The sequence below is a fragment of the Topomyia yanbarensis genome, chromosome 3, assembly GCF_030247195.1.
Source record: "Topomyia yanbarensis strain Yona2022 chromosome 3, ASM3024719v1, whole genome shotgun sequence".
NCBI classification, from domain to species: domain Eukaryota; kingdom Metazoa; phylum Arthropoda; class Insecta; order Diptera; family Culicidae; genus Topomyia; species Topomyia yanbarensis.
Window position 1 is genome coordinate 29916050 of NC_080672.1, and position 18698 is coordinate 29934747.

The 18698-nt window shown below is 40.0% G+C and overlaps 1 protein-coding gene across 1 annotated transcript in view; it reads right to left on the reverse strand.

Annotated features, from left to right (window-relative positions):
- LOC131693162 (uncharacterized) overlaps nt 1-15540 on the reverse strand; it is a 170648-nt gene extending 155108 nt beyond the window's left edge. Inside the window, exon 1 of the mRNA XM_058980771.1 lies at nt 14315-15540. Within this exon, the coding sequence (XP_058836754.1) occupies nt 14315-14341 (27 nt within the window). The 5' untranslated portion in view covers nt 14342-15540. The remainder of the gene's footprint in view (nt 1-14314) is intronic.
- Nucleotides 15541-18698: the final 3158 nt, after the last annotated feature.

The following is an 18698-nucleotide window of genomic DNA, read 5'->3' on the forward strand; positions in this document are numbered from 1 at the left end:
ATCTACTAGGGTGCCTAGAATTTATAGGAAGAGGAGGAACACTTCCTCTCGTAAAGTTCCTTGTAAAGGCCAGAAGGTGTCCCTTGAGGGGGCTCCGAAAGTCACATCTATTGGAAGTGTTGCAACCAAACCGAAGCAATTAGCTCCTGGTCTCGGAGGATTAAGCTCAGAGAAGGAGTTCCCAGCACTTCCAGGAACATCAAAAATCCCAAGTGTTCCTTTGTTTCAGTTCGAGAGTAATCACAGCACTGGGATTATAAAACTCTCGGACATAGTGGACTGGATAATAAAAACTTTCAATATTACTGATCCTATTAAAAGTCTTATGTTAGCTTTTCTCCCTACAGTGAGAACATTTTTGAAGCAGTTGACTGCTAAATGGCCCCTCCTCTCAGCGATTGTATCCTTCGATGGCTAACTCATCGAACGAGGTCACGGATTTGATCACTGTTCTACAGTGGAATTGCAGAAGTATCATCCCGAAAATCGATTCCTTCAAAATTTTAATAAATAATTTGAGTTGCGATGCATTTGCATTATGTGAAACTTGGTTAACTTCCGACATAGAACTCAACTTCCACGACTTTAATATTATTCGCCTGGATCGAGACACCCCCTATGGAGGAGTGCTTTTGGGGATCAAAAAGTGCTATTCCTTCTCCAGAATTAACCTTCCCTCGATAACAGGTATTGAAGTTGTCGCTTGTCAAGTAACAACCAAAGGCAAAAGCCTTTGCATAGCTTCCATATATATTCCCCCCAACACCGCGGTTGGGCACCGACGGCTACAAGACATCTTAGAATCCCTGCCAGCACCGCGACTAGTTTTAGGAGACTTTAACTCTCACGGTACAGCATGGGGTTGCCTCTATGATGATAACCGGTCTTCCTTAATTCAGGATCTTTGCGATAACTTCAATTTGACAATTTTAAACACGGGTGAAATGACACGGATTCCTGCTCCTCCAGCGCGCCCGAGCGCCTTAGACTTGTCCCTTTGCTCAACATCGCTGCGGTTAAATTGCACGTGGAAGGTAATTCCTGATCCCCACGGCAGCGACCATCTGCCGATTGTAGTCTCAATCAATAACGGTTCAAGGCCATTGAAATCAATCAATATTTCGTATGACCTCACACGAAATATCGATTGGAAGAGCTATGCTGCCGCGATATCCGACAACATCGAATCTACCCAAGAACTTCCTCCGGAGGAAAAGTACAGCTTTTTGGCTGGCTTGATTCTCGACAGCGCGAATCAAGCTCAGACTAGGCCAGTACCCGGCGCGACATACAAAAACGTTCTCCCAATCCCTGGTGGGATAAAGAGTGCTCAGACGTGTACGCAGAGAAGGCCGCCGCGTTTAAGACCTTCCGGAACGACGGGTTACCCGCCAGTTTTCGACAGTACGCGACGTTAGACAAGCGAATGAAGAGTTTGATGAAAGCCAAAAAACGCGATTATTGGCGCCGGTTCGTCGACGGATTAACGAGAGAAACATCGATGAGCACTCTTTGGGGAACAGCCCGACGTATGCGAAATCGAAACAGTACTAATGAGAGCGTGGAATATTCAAACCGTTGGATATTCGATTTCGCCAAGAAGGTTTGTCCGGATTCCGCCCCGGCACAGAAGATCTACCGCGCCGCGTCTCCTCACGATAGCGCGAACGAAACACCTTTTTCGATGGTGGAGTTCTCACTTGCTCTCTTGTCGTGTAACAATAAAGCTCCGGGGCCAGACAGAATCAAATTCAACTTGTTGAAGAATCTGCCTGACTCTGCCAAGAGACGCTTGTTGAACTTATTTAATAAGTTTCTCGAGGCTAACATTGTCCCACTCGATTGGAGACAAGTGAAGGTCATCGCCATCCAAAAACCAGGAAAACCAGCCTCCGACCACAATTCGTACCGTCCCATCGCAATGCTATCCTGTATCCGGAAGTTGTTCGAGAAAATGATCCTATTCCGCCTCGACAATTGGGTCGAAGCAAATGGCTTACTGTCAGATACACAATTTGGCTTTCGCAAAGGCAAAGGGACGAACGATTGTCTTGCGTTGCTCTCAACTGAAATTCAAATGGCCTATGCTAGCAAAGAGCAGATGGCATCAGTGTTCCTAGATATTAAGGGGGCTTTTGATTCAGTTTCGATCAACATTCTTTCAGAGAAGCTGCACCAGCATGGTCTTTCAGCGACTTTAAACAACTTTTTACTAAACTTGTTGTTGGAAAAGCACATGCATTTTTCGCATGGTGACTTATCGACATTACGATTTAGCTACATGGGCCTTCCCCAGGGCTCATGTCTAAGCCCCCTTTTATACAATTTCTATGTCAACGACATTGATGAATGTCTTGACAATTCCTGCACGTTAAGGCAACTTGCAGACGATGGCGTGGTGTCTGTTACGGGACCCAAAGCTGTCGATCTACAAGGACCATTACAGAATACCCTGGACAATTTGTCTGCTTGGGCTATTAAGCTGGGTATCGAATTCTCCACGGAGAAAACTGAGCTAGTTGTATTTTCAAGGAAGCGTGAACCAGCACAACTACAGCTTCTATTAATGGGTCAAACTATAGCTCAGGTCTTCACAGTAAAATATCTAGGGGTCTGGTTCGACTCGAAAGGTACTTGGGGATGCCATGTTCGGTATCTGAAACAGAAATGCCAACAAAGGATCAACTTTCTTCGTACAATAACCGGAACATGGTGGGGTGCCCACCCAGGAGACCTAATTAGGTTGTATCAAACAACGATACTGTCGGTAATGGAATACGGATGCTTCTGCTTTCGCTCCGCCGCGAACATACATTTCATCAAACTCGAAAGAATTCAGTATCGTTGTTTGCGTATCGCCTTAGGGTGCATGCAGTCGACCCATACGATGAGTCTCGAAGTGCTGTCGGGCGTTCTCCCGTTGAAAAATCGATTTTGGGAACTCTCATATCGATTGCTCATTCGATGCGATATCTTGAACCCGGTCGTGATTGAAAATTTCGAAAGGCTTGTTGAGCTCAATTCTCAGACCCGTTTCATGTCCCTGTACTTTGACTACATGGCGCAGAATATTAACCCTTCTTCTTACAATCCCAACCGTGTGCATTTCATAAATACTTCTGAATCTACTGTTTTCTTCGACACATCCATGAAAGACGAGATTAGTGGAATTCCGGACCACATACGCCCACAAGTGGTTCCAAACATTTTTTATAATAAATTCCGAGAAGTCGACTGTTCTAAGATGTTTTATACTGACGGATCAAACCTCGAAGGATCCACTGGCTTCGGTATTTTCAATCAAAAGTTCACCGCCTCCTACAAACTCAGTGACCCTGCTTCAGTTTACGCCGCAGAACTAGCTGCCATTCAGTATACCCTTGGAGTCATTGAAACATTACCCGCAGACCATTACTTCATCGTTTCGGATAGCCTCAGTTCCATTGACGCTATTCGCTCGATGAAACAAGGCAAGCACTCCTCGTATTTTTTGGGGAAAATACGGGAGCTACTGAGTGCTTTATCTGACAACTCTTTCCAGATTACCTTGGTATGGGTCCCTTCTCATTGCTCCATTCCGGGCAATGAGAAGGCAGACTCCTTAGCTAAGGTGGGTGCCTTAGAAGGAGACGTTTACGAAAGACCAATTTGCTTCAGCGAATTTTTCAGTATTACTCATCAGAGAACCCTCGAAAGTTGGCAAACTTCGTGGAGCAGTGGAGAGCTGGGAAGGTGGCTACATTCGATAATCCCTAAGGTATCGACGAAACCTTGGTTCAAGGGGATGGATGTGGGTCGTGACTTCATTCGTGTGATGTCCCGACTCATGGCAAACCATTACACGCTGGATGCACATCTCCGGCGTATTGGGCTCGTGGATAGTGGTATCTGCGCTTGTGGCGACGGCTATCACGACATCGAGCACATTGTCTGGGCGTGCACCGAGTACAGTTCCGCTAGGTCTCGGCTAATGGATACCCTGCGGGCCCGAGGAAGACCAACCAACGTCCCGGTTCGAGATGTGCTGGCAAGCCGCGATGTTCTCTATATGTCCCTTATATACACCTTTGTGAAAACCATCAATATACAAGTCTAACTGCCCCTTGTTATCTTCTTATCATTCTCAGAACGCTCTTCCACCTGTATCAAACCATCTGTATCGAATGAGCCAACAAACACGGGACCTACGGCACGAACATAACACGCTAAACTCGAAATGTAGCCGATCCACATCTGAGCCGTACTACGAAATCGTCTGGAAAAACCCCTGCCATCTTGAGGAGGACCACCCGGCGTCCCAGTACATGATTCCCCTGATGAAGGCCACCCGAGTTTGTAATCCATCCGTTGATCTCACGATGCCTGAAACTGAAATAATTTTCTCTCCCTGCCATCTTTGTCTACCCTCCCTCCCCTGACTCTTATACCCAGAAGTAACACCCCTACCCCCCCCCCCCCCCCCAATATCATCACGAAGCATTTAGCTCTTCTTGTCTCTTCTAGTTTTAACTATTATATTATATAATCTCGTTGAAATTGCCCAACTCTACTACCCACAAAAATAACTATAATTACGAATCTTTACAAAATTCAATCATGCCCTCTAGTTATGCCTAGTTTTAAGTTAGTCGTAAAAAATTGTCCCCCTTAATTAAACATTATTTGCTCCAATAATCTCACTGATAAAAATGTCAAACCATATTGCCACAAAAACTAAATGACCCCCCTAATCTTACGAAAACAATATTATCCCCTTGTGTAGATATATAAGATAGCTATAAAATCGCATTAGTTTCATTTTAAAAAAATCAATATGTAATCCCCTAGTTTTAAGCAATTTAAAATGTAAAACAAAACAAAATTGGCACCTTTAAGCTAACGCAACGTGCCTTATCAAATAAACGATTTGAATAAAAAAAAACATATTCCTTGGCGGTGAAGTATTACCTGCGCTGTTTACTACAACTAAGGAATCAATCCGTCTACCTTTTATTACGCTATCGTTCACGTTCATGCCGGCATGGGTACTATATAGGTTACATTTTCCTTTGGTGATCTACATTCCGCACGTTTAGTCACTTGCATACCCACGAAACGAACGTTGTTGGAAATGCTAAGGAAAAGTTTCTAAAATTTCATTCTTAACAGATTCCACTTCTCCGTAGTTCGACACCATTCGTTTAGTAAATTCTGATCTAGTGCGCGGTGCTAGGTCGTGTATACGAACATTCACTTTATCATCGTCCATATATGTACACGGCTCTTGGTGCTGATGCTGATTTATTCGACGCCGTGTTGCGTGTTGTTTTTCGGGATGAAGTTTTCTCTCTAGGTTAAACATCTAAACGTTATAAATACACAGAGTCTCGCGTAGTCCTGTTAGATGTAGGTCACTTCATCGAGGTTAAGCACACTTTGACTAGTTGTTCCGCCTCCTGAGCTGTAGGTCAAAGGCGAGTTTTCTTGAAGTCAATCAAAATTGTGTTATCAGTAATCAAGATGTTTATTTCATGTGGTTGACTCATTTCACCGCGCAGCCGGAGGGAACGATATTAGAGAATTAGGCGCCATTTTTAGATAGACTACCCGTCGAAAAACATCCATTCTGAATATTGCAACATTTTAACTTTTACCATTTTAATTTGTATTATCTCTTTTACTTAATGGCCTACAAGTTGAGGTTTTCAGCAAAGCTGTGCGAATGGAAATGATCGTGTGTATTATAATCATTTTCAATTAAGTGATTTTGAACCGAAGTAAAGTCATTACACTATTCCCACCATAGTGTTCCTTCAAACAAGTAGCCATAATGTTAATTTGCCATATTTACATTTTTATTGCCATGATATTGATCACTCTATGTCTAAGTGACCTTTTCTCTCGGGTAGTCTACCCCTTGGCTACTGCCAGCGTAACAATTTGCCGCGCACCGCACATGTGTGACCCTTTCCGCCCGTTTAATCGTAGATCGGTATAATGTTTGCAATCATCATCACTCCGCTTGAACATCATTCAACAGTTGAGTCATAAAGTCAGCGGATCAGATAGATGGTTGGATTCAGTTTTCTTGGACCCCAAGGGTCGAAATTGTTTCCAGTTGGGGGTCCTTCTCCGTATACGATGCTAACTCAACTAGCACGTGATGAATGTGAAGGCTGTTCGATGATAAGTGCGTGTTAGACAAACGAAAAAGAAAAAGAGACCAATTATTATTTTTCGAAAATTATTATTCAACAACTGCTAGATACAGGTTTCCATCCACTAGGGGAAATCATTCAAAGTGATTGGTTTTATCGACAGTGAATTGAACACACGCGTTTTCATCGTTGCACATCGAATCTTATCGATCGTTAGATCAACTACAGCAAAAAAGAAAACCTCAAAGGACAAGACAAATTGAACCTTTGAGTGAACCGCGTGAGCAAATTTACTGATGCCATTCACCGGTGCTTCGGTAGCTATTATGTCGTAAAATTAATTGCTACTGTGTGTGACCTTTGGCTGCTTACGCACTTGGTGGCATTTCCTTTCAGTTCAGGTCGCGATCGAGCTCAGTTGGAAATTGTAGGGAACTTAATCAAGCCAAGGGTTGTGAAACAGTGATTTACTCACAGTTTCGCCTGAAATTTAGCACTAGCAAATAAGCCTAATTCTTCTATTCACACCATTACCCTCCATTGCCAATGCAGTGGGTTAAACTTTGCGCGCATCTTCCAAAATTGAAATAGCTCTTTCGCCACGGAGCATGCCCCAACATTTTGCACGCATCATCTGTGGGGTAAATGTTGTTGACCTGCTTTTTGTTCAATCATCCAATCCGTTGGCAGACTCGCTTCAACATCAATTCCTCTCGATGGACCCGCGGGAGGAAAGCTGCTCAATTAAACTCATTTGTTTGTTATTACTCGGCCCGGCCAAAGACCCCTTGGTTGGCCGATGCCGGCAAATTTATGCCAATCTGTGTGATTTGATTATTTTTGGAATGCCAACCGCTGATGACACAGACTGCCAGGTATCTTCCACGTAGATTATGATGATCCAAGCAACCTATACTGACATACAGTTGACAGCTGATATACAATAAAATCACGATAACATAACTGATTCACCGATAGCATCGTGGAGAGAGAGTGGCAAAACGTGTTCGGTGTGCAGTGCGGCGAATATGCGGGAATGAAGTGAAACCAATTACAAGCCGGGTGCATATGTTTTGCATATGGATAGCATTTTCACCCACATTCCGATTCCTGGTGAAACTGGTCCATTTTATTGAAAAAGAAATGTTGTTTTGTATGGAAATCATCTCAGGAGTTCCAAGCTGTGAAATGTATTGATGTTAAATTATTTATTTTATGAGTGAAAGTTTAAACAAAAATATTACTTTTCAGCAGTCACCGAATCTCTTGAACCCAAATTATATATACTAAAAGTTTAACCTATTGGGTTTGAGACAGGCCATTGAATGTGATTAATCTTTAAAAATCTACATAAATATTACCACAAGTGGCAAAAAAGAAGTTCTGTTTAGAAATAGTGAAATAAAACGACGAAATTAAAGTGCAGATTCTATTTCTGAGCTTGGTGAGGGACCGTGTTTAACAATTTAACGCTTCTTTATCGCGACATTATCAGTAATAGCACTGCAATGCCTGTACTCACAGAAAGAAAGCAGAACCAATGTCTCAAAAAATATACACGAAAATTTTTCCCTATCCAAAAAACAATACCAGAAGTATACGTTTCAAAGTGATCAGCAGTTTTTCCCATGGACGGTATCGCAAGTCGGTCTGCGAAACGGTTTCCTATCCGTTACACGTTGGGTTTTCTCACTTGGTAAAATACCCTACTATTATACACCAAAATGCAAGCCCCCGACGATGGAAGAAATTGGGAATTGGGCAAAGTGGCCGCACGAGAGCTTTTCCTAACAGATAGTAACAGCCACTCGGTTGTTTCTCGCCACCGACAGATTTCGGTTTCATTTCGGTGCTACTGAATGGAGCATGTACTTTTTGTTGTAGCATAATCACTGTGATTCCGCCACACACAATTGCCGAGTATGACCGACAATTGCAATTAACCATGCCAAAGTATCTACAATTCCAGTCACGCCTACCCCGAAAGCGAGGAGATTGAGAGATTGCCGAAAAAGAAAAATGGGTTGATCGTACCGGTGAGAGCTGAATTTAAATGTCATCCAATGGATCGCCCGTACCTTTAGGACAGGCCAGCTGCTTTTTCCTCGGCACGAAGAAGCCATACGATCCTCAAGGTGGACCACTTTCAGTTTCGTGTACTGGCATGTAAACATTAACATGCCCAATCCATCGGCTTATTATTTTGACCGCAATTCCCGATCTGTGATCTTGCGATCGCCCACAGGGCAACGACAATATTAGCTCACGTCACAGCCAACGGTTCGCTTGTTACTATACAAATTATGGTACTTTGGCATAATTTTACGGTCTGTTTTTTATACTGACCGCTTTTTCGGATACGGGTGAGAGATTCCCGTGGATTTTTTTGAGCCGACAAAGGTCATCCAGTGTCCATCGTAGAATGGGTACTTTACCAGCGTGAAGGTTTGATGGCTTTATAAGACTTTTTATAGCTTGGAGATGAACCAAAATTTGGGTTTTAAATGGCGCAACTAATAAACATTGAATCAGTCACGGATGAGTGTAGTCGGCCGTGTCGGAACGGTCACCGCGGCAATATTCTTGTAATGCAGCGACGTCAGTGAACCAAGTTGATTTTAATTGATTCTTCCGCATACCGGTGAGAGCTTAACAAAACGTAGATCGGCCAAAATGCATTATCCGCCTAGTCGTGTGATATGGTCTATTGTGTTTTATTTGAATCAGTTGACTCGAAGACACGTAATTTCATTTTTATGCTGCCAATCATTGATAGAGAATTTTTAGTAATAAATTACAGTTACTTCTCTTTAAATATTAATTATTAACCTTCTTTAGGTGTTGGGGTCAATATAACCCAAAATAAACTTTCAAAATGTTTTTTTAAGTTTTGCGCCTATAATTTTGGAATTTCTTGACTTTTCCTCTTTCATGGAGATCAACAATTTTCAATCGAGTTTAAAATTTTCAGGCATTCCTGAAGGGCAATATTGACCCCGATTTCGAACTTATTATTAAGACAAATTTTCAGTCAAATCTATATAAACTTGTACCCAAAATGTGTGTTGAAGATTCAATTTTCAGTTTCTGGTTAATATTACCGTTTTTGACTAGGTTGGTCAGCGGGAAACGGTACCAAATGGGATCATCTTTGGCATGCATAGATATATTCAGAGCCGTCATCATAAATCACAAGTTTATTGCCTTAATACTAATAATAAACACAACCAAATCAAAAATAAGAATGTACATATTAGTTTTGTACATGGTTGGACCGATCTTGGAAGTTTCGCATTACGCTTCCGATGCTGATTCCGACGATACCATAGTATTTCTCATAATAGTGAACAAGTGACAATGTGGACAATCAATTCTAAAAATATATTGGTATTCTGATTCAAATACTGGATTCTACGTGAAAATCCGGAACATCCAGAGAGCTGTCCAATTCATGAAACTACTTATAGAATTCTGCAGATTTTTCGAAAACATTTATTCACGTCGCATTGGCATAAATTTCTAGTTCTGAGCGAAAAATTGACCGTACTGGTCACATAATGACCATCCGGAAAATCTGGAACATTCGCTGAACTAATCGATTCATAAAGCTGTTCTTAGAACCATGGGTTTTTAGTGTTCCTTAAATTCACATTTGACCGAGTTCGTACTTATGACCTACACATGTTTTTTTGGCTACATAATGACCTTCCGGAAGATCTGGAAAATCAGTGGAACTGGCCAATTCATTAACCTTGTCCTAGAGTTCTAAGATTTTCTGGAATATCATTCGCATAAATTCGTAACCTGTGATTTATGATGACTGTTCTGCATACATCTATGTATGCCAAACATGACCCCATTCGGCACTGATTCCCACTAGGCAATCTGATCAAAACCGGTAATATTTACCAGAAACTGAAAATTGAAACTCTAATACACAATATGGGTACATTTTCTTATAGATTTGACTAAAAATGTGTCGTAAAACTGACTTCGAAATTGGGGTCAATATGATTCGTTACAAAAAATTAACAACCAAAGAAGTTAAGTTAAGACCAGTAGCCTGCCCCACCTTTTTAAATGAAACAGTTGCCTGTAGAAATCACCCCGTGGCATCTATTATCTTGTAAACCATGTAGACATTTCGAGTAAATGCAACAATGATGACTTGTTAGTCTACTTTCTATTTCTGTCCGAGTCAGACCTACAATCCAGCCAAGTGAACGACAACTAGCAGCCTCTCCATGTTAGTGTGCGTTGTCTAGAGAACAAAGGAAATTTGTATTTATTCTTGCCATCAATAGTAAAATTGACGAAAAAGTTAAACTCCGGCCCAACACAGCGGTTGTTGATTTTGAGTTTGTTCAATACGACCGAGTTTTCGCGAAAATTGCCTTCTGAAGGCGAAAATAGGGCTTAGACTTGCGGAAGTCGCCTAACATCAGTATCATCATTTCTGCAATACAGTAGTAATATCACTCAACATGTTAGCCCAAGCCGAACGTTTCGTTTTGTAGAACAACTTTTAGCGAAAGTGGAAACTTTGGAGATAACCATGTATTTGGAAAATGACTATATCGAGGTAAGTCTACATGACTTATCATAGTGTACCACTCCTGAGATAATTGCATAATGCATACAGTAATACGGAGACTACTTTTAAACCAGTAAACAAACTACGTTATGCATTCATAAAGGACACACTATAAAGAGGAGAATGTATCACAACCGATTGCCAACTCATCTACGAGCAACCAACCCCAAATCTGAGTTTTCAATACCAATAACTGAACCACAAATGGTTTCCCAATTCTGTCGCATTAAGATAGGAAATCCCATGGAAAAAACGGGACAACTATGCGGTCACCCGTAAGTGCAAGAAGCAGGAAAGAACATCTTATAGCGGGCACCAAGTCAGCTATAATGATGATGACCATGATGTGAAAGATAAGAAAAAAATGAACCAGCCCCATAACACAGTAGGCGCACAGAAAAACGTTTGTCCGCTGCTAAAGAAGGTCTCCGCGCGTAATAAGAAGTTGCGTGCACGATATCCAACGAATATTCAATATTTTTTTATTTTATTTAATTTTATAAATATTATAAACACATCAAAGATCCACGGCTCCGTTATGCTACCGGCCGCCGTTAAGTTAAGGGCAGACTGAACAACCAACTGTAAAGTGAATACTGAAAATATCGAGTCCCTCGAGAAAGATCACGTGCAACCGCAAGCAGTGCGCTCATTGTAATAATTTGACATTCATATTATTTCCGAATGATTCCTTAAAACCTTTATAAATAACATATTACAAATAACTCTTGGCAAAAATTACTGAGAATGAGCTGAAATTGAAGAAAATTTGGATGATTATGATGAAAAATGGAAAAGTCTCAAATTTCAATGGGTGGAGTGAAGAATCAGAAGAAGAAGAGTATTAAAACCAAATAATTGTTCCTCATTTCTTGTAAGTTTCAAAAGGCCAACTTTTTCAAGTGAAATTTCCAGTAAACGGCATGTTACGTTGAGTAGCCTAGAACAACGTTTCAATAGCATACCGCCAGTTGCGAATCCAGGGGACCCGGAACTTTCCATTGGGGTGGAGATCTTTGGAGGTACTGGGTGCAGCTGGTGCCCGCAGCGTAGATTTGAAAATTTTGTCTACCGTTTTTTGGTTCAGATGATGATATTACTGACCACAGTCGTGCTGGATGGCCAAAGATGAGTTGTTCATCAATACGTGAATAATGTAGTGGGACGATAGATTTGAGCACCCGGTGCGCTACGCTTCTATACATGATGTCATCCCATACTATTTAAATATCAGCAATGCTCAGGCGAACCCATTCTGGCGCCGAACGCCGGATCGGTAACAACAGCAACAGCAGGCGGACATATTTAAACACTGCACTGCGAGTTATATATAAACACTAGAACAGAATATATTGAAAACAGCACTCTGTGTCGGTCAGCTAGTTGAGAAATATGCACTGCCCTTCATTTTAGATACCAGCAAACACTACAGTCGACTGTTCTCAAATTTGGAAAGCAGCGCAGCGGAGCCGAGTGTTTTCAGCTTTGGTAAACACTTTAAAAATTGCGATTGGTTTTACTCCCGCTTGCTGTGTGTGGGAATGATTTGATTTATTTATTCGGTTCGCTCAAAAGAAGTAAAAGTAAATCACGGTTGTTTGGTTAAAGGGACGCCATGTTCCGTTCGGAATTCAAATTCAGCTGTAAGCATTTATTTATTCCGTCAAAATCCTGAGCACGCGACCGCCAGAATTAAGAGCAGAATTCCGTAAGACTGCTTTACAAGACTCCATCACAATAGCTTGGTCATACTCCAACAAAGGGAACCAGAAACCTGCTTCAGAGAAACCAAACTTTCAAATGCACATTCTACGTATAATTGCAGTTTAAATTAATAAAGTTTATGCCTTTTATATTAAAATGTCTAATATGCCATCGTTGAAGTAACCGAAACCTTTACGGCTATGCACTGAGGGTACCGGCAGTAGTTTTCGCCGAGGTACCCAAGAATCCAGATACCATCTTACAGTGGCTCAAAACATGATTTTGTGGAATTTAAAATGTTCTGCCAAGTATAAGTGTATCTAAAGTAGCATCCTTTGGCTATATTCCTTTTTTAAGAAATTGATCATAGTAGGCTATAGAAAATCTAACTCTTAAACAGAAAGGGACAGCACATGAGTCTTTAAGAAAGTTGTTGGGGAGAGAATTTCTATAAATTTGACTGAAGACACCTTTTCTCTCTCCCTTATAGTTATCGATTTATGAACATTTTCTGTGGCGTACTCCTTAAATTCAATTTTTCATGCACAAAATTTTTGTTTTCTTGTTTCTGGTCAATATTCAGAAACTTTTTTTATTGTGACAAAATACACAATTTTGCTGAAGAGACCAAATCGCTGTAGCTTGTTTGAAAAGAGTTGTGACAGATTTTATGTCTATTTTTATTGCTTTTGAACCCGTATAATTTTACTATGGATAAAAACTATTATTATATTTTTCCTTCAAAGCTGAAACGGTTATAAATACATTTCTTCGTTCAAAAGTTATTCACTCTTGTCAGGCCCTCCTGAAGTCCTGACGCTTTCGCTTGATTTTCAGAGCGGCATACACTCAGTACAGACCTTCGCCTACAATTTTTCTTGTCAATATTATTTTTTGTGTAACATATGTTATATGACACAATAATTAAAGTGGCCAGGCCGATTGTGCAGCGTACAAAATGTAGATCATTCAATATTATAGGGTAATCAAATTGTTCATTTGATGAAGAATTTAACCAACGAATTATTTTGAACCTTGAATAAAGAAGAAACGTGGACAACCGTACAGACCGTTTAAATTTAATGGGGGTTTGATAAATCGTTGGGGGTGACTTGGCTAAGAGGGTTAATGTCACTCCTTTGGTCTTTTCCTGGGATGGGACAGAGGTTTTGCCTCGTAAGGCTGTATCTCGGGATCGACTCGAGGTATAATGAGGCTTTAATTATCAAGTATTTTTTATATAACAATATTTAAGGATTATTAGAATTTTTAACATTGAAATACAGGTTTTGTAAGAAAAATGCACTGCTGGCAATAAAGTGAAAATATAGTAACAAAACGTAGCCTCATAATTTTCAAAGCAGAAGTAGTCAAATCGGGGGTAGTCAAAATTTAGAATTATTAGATATTAGCATTAGATAATATCGATAGCAAGTTTGCACTTGTTTTCGTTCTCTTCGCGAGGAATGGCCTATAAGTAGTTGACATATAAATAATGACAATAATATTGAAAATACGAAAAATTGCAACAAAACTGTCAGAATGATTCTTTAAGTAACACTTTGTACGTAACTGACCTGAAAACCATTTACAAACACTCCGCCACCGGCAACGACACTATAATAGATAAGACTACACAGCAAAGACATTCAATATACCAATAAGCATAGCTTACACACGGCACACGCTATCTCCAAACCAATGCACCTTATTGCGAGCGCCTTGGATGCATTATTAACCTATATTTCTAAATTAACCCCATACTACAGGTCTACCAAACCTGCCACAAAAGCAAGTTCTGTCGTCAAGATCTTATCGCACTCAGTCGGTATATCAAACCACAATTAACCCTAATATAACAACAGGTATAGGCACTTACCCATGAGTTATCTTTAAATTGCGCCATAGCGGCTGAGTTTCTACGTTGTGTGGAATACAGCTTTACGGTTTTTCAGCTGACGCCGATACTAGTCAATAATTATGCCTGGTGCTAGATGCGACGTAAATCTCAGGTATTCATCCTCACTTCACGGGAGTATAGTGTGCGTGTTGCGTGATTCCCCGAAATCAGGTTGCGATGAGCTTCACGCGAGATCCAATTTTTCGTGTTATTCGAACTAGATTCACTTGTCATCAATCTTAGTTGTAACGTTAAACAACCGTCTCGTAGGTGTACCGAAGATTCAATGAATTGACCAATTAACCTTTGAACAACACTAGACATCACTTCGAGGCGAGCGCCCGGCCATTTGTTTCAATTGATTTAATTCATTTAGCTTTGGTGTAACTCTTTTCGCCGAACTTGGCCGCTGTGAATAAACTTTCATTGCTTACATATCATAGAGACATAAAAATTCGTCGAAGAAAGAGTCCAATGCGATCAAGCTAATTCCCGATTCAAACAATGTGCTCACTACTTCCACAACAAAAAATCAGGCCGTCAGGTGAATAACAAAAAACACTCTCTCTTCGTTTGCAAGCGTGACACAGATAACGGGAGGTGACACGGTATTAAAAGATTCGCTTCCACTTGCTACTCCCGGTAAGCAGCAAAATGCGTTTCGATGTAGCGATTAAGCCTCTTTTCCGTCTTTTCTCCGTTCGATGGTTTTTTTTTTCGTTGATACAACCTACGCTTTAACTTTTGACCGACACCACAAATGTCAGAGTAATGACCACAGCATGAAATAACCTGCCGCGCTGTTTGTAAACAATTAACTCCGATTCATTCACCACTCTTCACCATCCGTTGTTCACCTTACGATCTTTGCCCAAAAACACCATTCTTCGGTAAGTCATTCCTAATCGTACCTCACAAAGCTCACTCCGAAAGCCCCACCGGCAGCACCCATTAACAGGTAATCAACGGGTCACGATTGGAGTTCCCGAATAACCGCTTCAGACAAGGAAAAAACACGCATTCACGTTCACTGATTAATCGCGCATCACACTTTGTGACTTTACTTTGTTAGAAGTACATAAACAACAAAACTGCCAAAATCCACACACGAAAGCTACGCGCCACTCCGGGAAAATCAACAAAACAAGTAGGCCCCCAGCCGTGGTGCTATTAAAACGAGAAACGAGACCCACAGACCCGATGTCTCAGATGGAACTGGGCTCCAGCTCCAAACCGAAAGCGACGGTTGCTGCTATCATTTTTGTTATTCATTCAAGTTTTCAAATCCGCTCGCGCTCTTTGCGCACATCGATCGTAGCTAGCTAATTGTTGGCGTATAGTTCAGTGGAGCTTCTCCCCAATACTGTTAGTGTCGGCTACTCTCCGAATGTTGCTATATAATTTGCGCAAAGCAGACGCGTACGCTCTTCCATTTCGCGTCGCGTAAACGAAATACGAAGTGCTTTCGTGCGATTGTTCCTGTGTACGTGAAGCTTGTCTCGAAGTGTAAGTGATTGTTGGTGGATCGTTTTGATTCACCGGATTATAGGCGCTTTATTCGCGTGTCTAACCGATCGCTCGATCAGTGAGATGTTACAATCTTGGAACCAAATTGGATCTAAATTTGTATACGATTGAATACACCATAGTGCTTTGGCGTTCGGTGGCTTTTTCTTACATTCTTATCTTACAAGAATTCATTTATTTTAATACGTTTATTTGACACGGCATTTCGAAAGCTTTTTGCGCCGATGTTTTTTTTTACAGATTTAAGATTCTTAAGACTAATTTTAACTATTATCGTAAAAGTAATTTGTCTAAAACTAACACTGTAATAATTATCATCACTTCAATTAGGTACTTATTTTTTAGATTTTTGAATTTTCTAATGATCTACTATTTTTGAGCGCATTTATTTTCATTTTTTATGCTATTGTCTGACTTAAAACAAAAATTAATATTCTAGGACATTTTAATTGGTGAATGATTAGCCTAGAATAAGAGTATGAGGACATGAACCTGATTAAATTTTGACAGGCGCTGTTTTAAAAAAAATGGCTTGGTTTTTTATAGGTTCGGTTTGTATAGGGGCATCCGGGGCTATTAAGACCAAGGGGGTAATTCAGGCCCCCTCGATTTCTCAGAAAATCGTAAGACTTTCTGACTGTCGTACATACATACATCGTGCAACCGCTATTCTAAAACATTAATTTGACAGCTGAATCTAATTCTTTATTTTTTTAGAAAGGAGATACAACGTATTTAATTTTTTGCCATCCTCAAAACAAAAATCATTACAATGGTAAAACCGTGATTAAATAACAAATAAGAGTGAAAAAATAACAGGTAAATGATGTGGAAAGCTTGAGACTCTTTGTTACTGACATTTTGAATGATTCTTCTCATTGACCAAACATGGATTGCCGTGCTCAAGTAAACTATAACTATAGAGAAAATATCAAGCCAACCCAGCCATACGCGAGGTTACAGCTTCCTTTTAAAAACTACCGGGAAGATTCAGTACTGCGCAATAAATGAAATGCACAAGACGTTTTCTCGAAGGAGTTGTTTTATTTAAGCACTTGATTGCACATTCCATAAAAAAGAAAATACATGATGCAGCAATCGACAGCTGTGACCAGATTAAGTTTTGCAACTTAATTTTTTTTTGCTTCCTTATCAGTTTCTCCAATAAATATTTCATAGGTAAACTTCTTCGGTGGGTAAACATAATTCCATTGTAGTAATAATAAAAAGCCTGTTTGAATCCACCTAGTGGTGCAATTGTGCTTTTCTCATTTACTCAAACGATGATTTAATGCCTGGCTACATTCAATATATTATTGTGGAAATGTCTATTACATTCTTATTCCACTTGATAAGCATATATGCACGCACGGATAGAATTTTACAATAGCATTTACCCTACAAACAATCATAAAACAATAAATATTATAGTTATTACTGTTTCAACATTGTTCGATGCCAAGTTCTCACAGTAGATTTACAATAAAATTTCATGTAACAATAAATTTCACTGTTCAGCAAAAAACTGATGCAGTCCATTCACATTGAATTTTACTGTTTTCGAGAAAAAATGTATGGAGAAAAATTGATTTTTTTAATGTTAAGATACATAACCACCCCCTTTTTAACTGTAAAGGTCTATTTTACATTGAAATTTACTATAAAACGTTAAAGTTTATTGTTTTTGTAGCATAACACTAAAACTTACTGTAAATTATTGTAAAATTACTGTACTGTCACAGTGAAAATGATGGTTTTGTTACTGTACATTTCTATTCGGGCGACTATCACGAACCTGATAAGCAACATGTCAACACTTGAAACAAACAAAGATATAATATTTTATTAGCTTAATTGGTATGTGAGTTCAATTTTGTGTTCATGTGAACATATTTTAAAATGCGGGATGGTGGGGGTCCAACATCCAAATGCATATTATACCTTCCATTTGAGACTAGGTTAGCCAAAATTGGTTCAGTCACCATCGAAGTGGCTTTAGATATGGAATATGCCCAACCCGGGACTTCCGAAATTATCGATAGTGGACAATGTATTTCAATAATCTTTGATTCGCCATCAGTGATCTAGGCCTGTGAATCGAAGTAAGTTGAGGTTCATTTTAATAGATTTTTAACGTATGAAGTATTACGATTGTACCGGTTTATATGAGAAATTCCTATGTGACAATAACCAAACTGTAACTCCGGAACCAAAAGTCAGAACCAAATGAAATTCAATAGCAGTCAATGGGAGTATTATACCATTCATTTAAACTCAAATTTGTAAAAATCGGTTAAGATTTGCCAGAAAATATGTGTGACATTCGCTTAGGAACTTAGCGAGTTCCCCGGTGGCATCAAGAACCCTCATAGGTGACCAATGTTATCAAAGCTACTTTGATTGGTCATTTACGATCTAGAGCCACAAATCAAACTAATGTTGAACGTATTTGAATACGCATACATCATTCGGAGATAATAGGGTTACCAGTTTATATGGGAAATTGTTGTGTGACCGCACTCTTCAACCCGTAACTCCGGAACGGGAAGTCCAATCAACTAAAAATTCAACGGCATCTTATGGGAGCGTTATACCGTTCATCTGAAACTAACTTTGTGCAGATCGATTTAGCCGTTTCTGAGAAAATTGAGTAACTTTATTTGACGCACACATGCATACTAGGGTGGGACAAAAATTAAATTCTAGCTCCGAGAAACTTTTTAGGTACTATTTGGGTCCTAGAAAAACTGTGCAATTTCTTAGCTCGATCCCTGAAACTATATTTTTGCGCCCGCTATTTAAAGTTTATATGGGATTTCGTATGGGAAAATGAACT